The 6,602-nt window shown below is 40.4% G+C and overlaps 1 protein-coding gene across 1 annotated transcript; it reads right to left on the reverse strand.

Annotated features, from left to right (window-relative positions):
* Window positions 1-4,818: 4,818 nt before the first annotated feature.
* On the reverse strand, window positions 4,819-5,772 carry LOC128045727 (olfactory receptor 10Z1). The gene has a single exon (XM_052638181.1). It carries the CDS (start codon window positions 5,770-5,772, stop codon window positions 4,819-4,821), a length of 954 nt encoding a protein of 317 aa, XP_052494141.1.
* Window positions 5,773-6,602: the final 830 nt, after the last annotated feature.

Raw genomic sequence — 6,602 nt, forward strand, 5'->3', positions numbered from 1 at the left:
TTGTGTGTCCAACTTTTTGTGACCACATGGACTACAGCATGCCAGGTTTCTCTGTCCATCACCAACACATGGAGTTTGCTCAAATTCATGTCCATTGAGTCATTGATGCCATCCAACCATCTCATCCTCTGTCGTCCCCTTCTCCTCCTGCCTTCAATCTTTCCCAGCATCAGGATGTTTTCCAATGAGTTGGTTCTTCTCATCAGGTGGCCAAAGTATTGTAGTTTCAGCTTCAGCATCAGTCCTTCCAATGAATATTCAGGATTGATTTCTTTAGACCGACTGGTTTGATCTCCTTGGAGTCCAAGGGACTCTCAAGGGTCTTCTCCAACACCAGAGTTTAAAAGCTTCAATTCTTTGGCCCTCAGCTTTCTTTATGGTCCAACTTTCACATCAATACATGACTACTGGAAAAAACCATAGCTTTGACTAAATGTACCTTAGTTACCAAAGTAATGTCTCTGCTTTTTAATATGCTGTCTAGGTGGTCATAGCGTTTCTTCCAAGGAGCAAATATCTTTTATTTATTTATTTTTTTAATATAAATTTATTTATTTTCATTGGAGGTTAATTACTTTACAGTATTGTATTGGTGTTCACGGCTTCAGTCACCATCTCCAGTGATTTGGGAGCCCAAGAAAATAAAGTCTGTTATGGTTTCCACTGTTTCCTCATCTATTTGCCATGAAGTGATGGAACCAGATGCCATGATCTTAGTTTTTTGAATGCTGAGTTTTAAGCCAGTTTTTTACTCTCCTCTTTCACTCTCATCAAGAGGCTCTTTAGTTCCTCATCACTTTCTGCCATAAGGGTAGTGTCATCCTTATATCTGAGGTTATTGATATTTCTCCCAGCAATCTGGATTCTAGCTTGTGCTTCATCCAGCCAACATTTTGCAATAATATAGAGGCTAAAGAAGATAGTATTTATCTAAAGAATAAAAAAAAAATGCCTTAAAAAGATGGTACTGTTAGACTTACACACAGCACCTTCTGAAATCAGATTCTGACCACATGTGCACTCAAGCAAAAAATGACAATATGGGAATTATCATGCATATCTTAATTATGAATATAAATATTCAGCTTATATATTAAAACAATTAGAACTTATATCAAATTTCCTTCTTGATCTCAGGGTTAAGCTCCACATATTACATAGTCATCATTTCTAGATCTTCTGTTTGCTTATCTTAATCTAGAATCCCTGCTCTACTTTTGGTAATTCTCTTTGTTATAATTTATAGAGTGGAGCCTGCCTCTGAGACACAGCCTACACTCTTGATTTTTCTTTCATGATTACTATCACTTGGTTGGGTCCCCAAAATTCACTCCTAACTGAATTTTCTCTTTAACATTTTATGGGCCTCCCTGATGCCAGATTTTTGCCTGGAAGTCATCTGATTCTTTTTCCCTAGAGCCTGACCCATTTTCTAGCACCTACTCCTCTAAGATGGATCTAAGTCCATCTTCCTACCTTCTCCAGCCAGGCACTGTGCCAGCTAACAGCATTCACTCTTGTCTGGTTATATCATGATATTTAAGATGCTTGTCACTAACTCCTGCCAGCATAAACTAGGCGACATATGTATCAGCCTAAAGCAATACTGCCTAAAAACTTCAAATAGTAATAGATGGTCATGTTGGGTCTTTCATGTATGGCAGACTCTGTTCTAAATATTTTATCTTAATCATCACAAAAAGCCCTACAAAATAGAAACTGCTAAAATTCCATTTTGGTATTGATAATGGAGGCCCAGAAATGTTAATAAACTTCCTCTAGATCATTTAAGAAGTGGCAAAACTATGCTTTAAACTCAAGCAAAATGATTCCAGACACTTATAGAATTAATTGGCTCTTTAAAAAGACGTGGTTTTTTTTTTTTTTTTTTTTTTTTTTTTAAGGGCATATGTGGTCATGTTCATATCAAGGGGACTTCTGCTTTGCTATGTGTGTATGTACCTGGCAGGAAGACTTGTTTAAGCATATGGTTGTATTTGTAGTCAAGAGAGGAAATTTGAATCACCATAGGGGTTTTGTAGATTATTTCTGCCTGCCACCCCAGAGCAATTGTGTCAGGATCTATGGAGATGGTTCCCAGGAATGTATACTGGATGATCCCTCAGGTGATTTTTATACCCTTTCATACTTAAAACTACTACATTTAGAAGGTAGATGGACCTTTGAGTGAAAGTGAAAGTGTTTGTGGTTCAGTCTTTCCTGACTCTTTGCAACCCAAAGGACTATAGTCCTCCAGGCTCCGCTGTCCGTGGAATTCTCCAGGCAAGAATACAGAAGTCGGTAGCCATTCCTCTCTCCAAGGATCAAACCTGGGTCTCTTGCATTGCAGGTATATTCTTTACCATCTGAGTCACCAGGAAAGCCCGGACCTCGGAGTAATACTTAGCAATTTTTAGAACATCTCTACACATTGTTGCTGAGTTTACCTTTAGGGAATGTTATTCTAGATGAACTGCATACACTTTGGAAATGAATCTGCTCAAACAGCTTCAGTGTAATGAGGAGGTTACTTTCAGACTCACTGAAAAGGAGTTTAGAGTTCATACAAGGCTTTTCTTCCCTGACTCAAGTTCTTTCTACTCAAGCCTTTCGCTCTACTTCTCTACAACTTGTTCTCTTCTCTTGGACTAGCTTTCTTTCTCCAAGATTTGATTTCCACTGAATTCTCACTAGAGGATATGTTTCTTCACCAAGAGCATAGAAAAATATGGATCCCTATCTGCAAACATTCCTGTAATATACATTCTTCTCTCTCTTAAGTCTTGTTTCACTTCTAACTTATTGATGCAACATATGAATCCTACATTTTCAAAATCTCTTATGTCTACAATTTCCATCAGTTCCCAATGCTTCCATCTTTATTCAAGTCCTTTCGCCTTTAGAACAATGTCAATGGATTTCTTATTCATTTTCTTGCCTCTGTTTTCTGCCTGCTGAGATTTAGCATCTTCTCTGTTACTAGATTGGAGCTTCCCTGATGGCTCAGTTGGTAAAGCATCTGCTTGCAATCCAGGAGACCCAGGTTCGATCCCTGGGTTGGGAAGATCCCTTGGAGAAGAAAATGGCAACCTACCCCACCTCAGTACTCTTGCCTGGAAAATCCCATGGACGGAGCAGCCTGGTAGGCTATAGTCCATAGGGTCACACTTCACTTTTTGTTACTGGAGTAATCTTCTTAAATCACTTTCCAGATTCGACTCCACTCTTTGCTCAAAGGTTTACTGCCCAAAGCATCAAGTCTGAAGCAAGGTATTCACAATACCATGCACAAAGAAGTCTTAACCCTAGCTAACTTCACCCATCATTTGTGAGATATTTTTGTCTCTTGGGACAACTCACCATACTCTGTAACAGGAGTGGATTGTCTTGCCATTAAGACTTTAGTTATTCAGTTCTATCTTCTTAGAATATATGTACTTATTTCCACTTACTGCATTCAAAATTTACTCACTCTGTGGGAATAAGTTCAAGTACTACCTTCGACATGAAGCCTCCTATGTTCTTCCACTGAGAATAACCTCTTCCTAAATTAAAAGCCAGTACCAATTTGCTTAGCACATTATTGATTATAGCAGCTAACATTTGTTAGAAGATGATTATTAATATGATCCAGGTATTGCACTAAATAACTTATATTCATGACTCTAGTCAGCAATGCAAAACTATGAAGTTATTAATAAAATGGCTTGACAGGTGAGGATTCTGAAGCTGAGAAAGATTAAGTAACTTACCCAGGGTCACACTGTAAATGGCAGAGCCTGTATTTGAACTCCTACCTGACAACTGTGTGAATTCATTCCACCTTTACAGAATCGTCCTGTGATGCAGGAGACCCGGGTTTAATCCTTGGATTGGGAAGATCCCCTGGAAAAGGGAACAGCTACCCACTGTATTCTTGACTGAAGAGTTCCATGGACAGAGGAGCCTGGCAGGCTACAATCCATGGGGTTGCAAAGAGTTGGACATGACTGAGTGACTTTCACTTACTTATCCCTAGAAATGTCTGGTACCATGCATATTGAGGGTGGAAAGTAAAACAAACAGGATAGAGAGCTCCAGAACAGATTTTAAAGGATAGTATCCATGCTAAGTAGTGACCCAAATGAAGAGGTCCATATACCCAAGATTAGGAGGTCATTTAGAGAAGAATAGCAATTATCAAGGAAAATAGGAAGTAGATAGAATCCAACCAACTAGGAGAGCTAGTTAAATAGAGGAGGGCAAAGAAATAATGAGCCAGAGATTAAAAACAACAACAACAGCAACTACATAAAAAGATTAAAGACATCTACTGGGAGACACACAAAAAAAACTGACCTTTTCATTTAGCAAAGCATTCAAACTGATTTGCTAACCTGATAGTCACTGAGTTTCAGCTCTTGGAAGAACATTATTGGTGGGGTAGTCTAATTATATAATGATTTTAGAAATCTCTATAGTATCCCTGGAAGGACCCCAGTTGCTTTGAACTTGGATGCTTGAAACTCCCTTCATCTTGTTTAGCTCAGTTAGAAAATTCTTAATGAACTGAGTTTCAGAAACTACTGCTGACATATGGGAGGCTGGAAATGAAAATTCAGACTCTCAGCTCATTGTGGATTAAGTACATTAACCAGAGCAGGAAGACCTGCCTAGGCATTTCCCCAGCAGCCCTGGGGAACCTATAAGAGACAGGATGGGGCTCTCTCAGGGAATTGGGATAGGTAGGTTTGGCTTAAGACTAACATCTGGCTCACTGGCCTCGGTTTCTAGTGTTTGTCCAGCCTACACAAAGGAGACTGTCCCATCGGGTAGCCTTTATCCTTTACCCAGTAATCCCCCTTGGAAAGCATTTCTCAGGGCTGTCTGCACAGCCCTATTTCTTAGGCTATAAATGATGGGATTGAGGAGAGGAGTCACCACAGTATAGGTGACAGCAATAAGCTGATCCCGCTCAAGAGAGTAACTGGCTTTGGGTCTCAAGTACATGAAGGAGGCACAGCCATAGTGAACAATGACCACTGTGAGGTGCGAGGCACAGGTGGAGAAGGCCTTCTTCTGCCCCTCAGTGGAGGAGATCCTCAGGATCGCTGCCAGGATGTAGGTGTAAGAGGTAGAGATGAGGCAGAAGGAGAGCAGGAGAACCAGCAGGCTGAGGATCAGGATTCCCAGCTCACTCAGGCCTGTATCTCCACAGGCCAGGCTTAGCACTGGCGGGGTGTCACAAAAAAAGTGCTGGATCTCATGGGAGCTGCAGAATGGGAGGTGGAAAATGACTAGTGTCATTCCCAGACCAAAGAGGTATCCACTCAGAAATGAGGTGCCAACAAGCTGGGCACAGAGAGTAAGATTCATGCGGTTGGCATAGTGTAGTGGGGCACAGATGGCCACATATCTGTCAAAGCCCATGGCAGCCAGAAGAAAGCAGTTGCTACAGGCCCATGAAGCAGAGAAGAACATTTGGACAGCACAGCCCACAAAGGAGATGCCCTGTCCTCCCCTGACAAGGCCAGAAAGCATTCTAGGGATGATGCCCAAAGTATAGCAGGTCTCAGAGAAAGCTAAGAAGGAAAGGAAGAGGTACATGGGGGTGTGCAGATGGCTGTCCAGCCTGATGACTACAATAATGAAGACATTGCTGGTCAAGGTGACAAGATACAAGGAGAGAAACAATACAAAGAGCAAGAGTTGCAACTCCCCAAAGCTGGAGAAGGCTAAGAGGACAAAGCCCCTCTGGAATGTTGTATTGGTCTGCTCCATTCTGAGTGACATCCTGATAGACTTGATTCCTTCCACTTTGCCACTAGATGTCTAGTTTCTTCTAAAGCCAAGAGGAGGTGGATTCTGATTTTTTTTTTGTACCTGTTGTAACTAAAAAGATTTAGACAGTAATAAATTTCAGAAAGATACTTTGTGAATCCATTCTCACATACATAGATGTGCATATGTGAATACAAAGATACACAATATACACACACATATGTGACTACATATGTGCATGCATTTATATACATGCATATCACATGCAAAACACTCACACATAATTGTGCACATTTTACATGTTCAAAACTATACACTGCACATTTACCATTAATATCAAACATGCACACACATTGGAAATGAACACACATTGTAAATTAACATATATTCAGGAAGCACATATATATGTAGATATGCACACCACACATATATTGATACAAACATTATACACACAATACCGCATAATACACATGTGGACACATCATGTTGCCTGTTAGAACTTGAAGTTTGGTAGCTTGATGGACATTATTTTAGAGACTGTGACAGAGCCAAAAGGGTGGAGTGACTTCCTTGAAGTTATAATAAGCCAAGACTAGAGAAAAAGTGCCTTGTGTTCTAATCAAATATTATTTCCCCCAAACAATGATGACTCTTCTCAGTCACTGTGGGACACCCAGTCATATGATTCAAAATAAGAAACAGTTTGCTCAACAATAATCTTATATCCATAACACCCCTCCTGCAAGCCCTTGTTCATGTGAGTCTATGCAAAGCATTGAACGATAAATCAGGGGAAGTTGCACATCTTTCAGCCCAGTGATCAGCTGTCAGGCTCCACTGTC

The sequence above is a fragment of the Budorcas taxicolor genome, chromosome 3, assembly GCF_023091745.1.
Source record: "Budorcas taxicolor isolate Tak-1 chromosome 3, Takin1.1, whole genome shotgun sequence".
Classification (NCBI taxonomy): Eukaryota; Metazoa; Chordata; class Mammalia; order Artiodactyla; family Bovidae; genus Budorcas; species Budorcas taxicolor.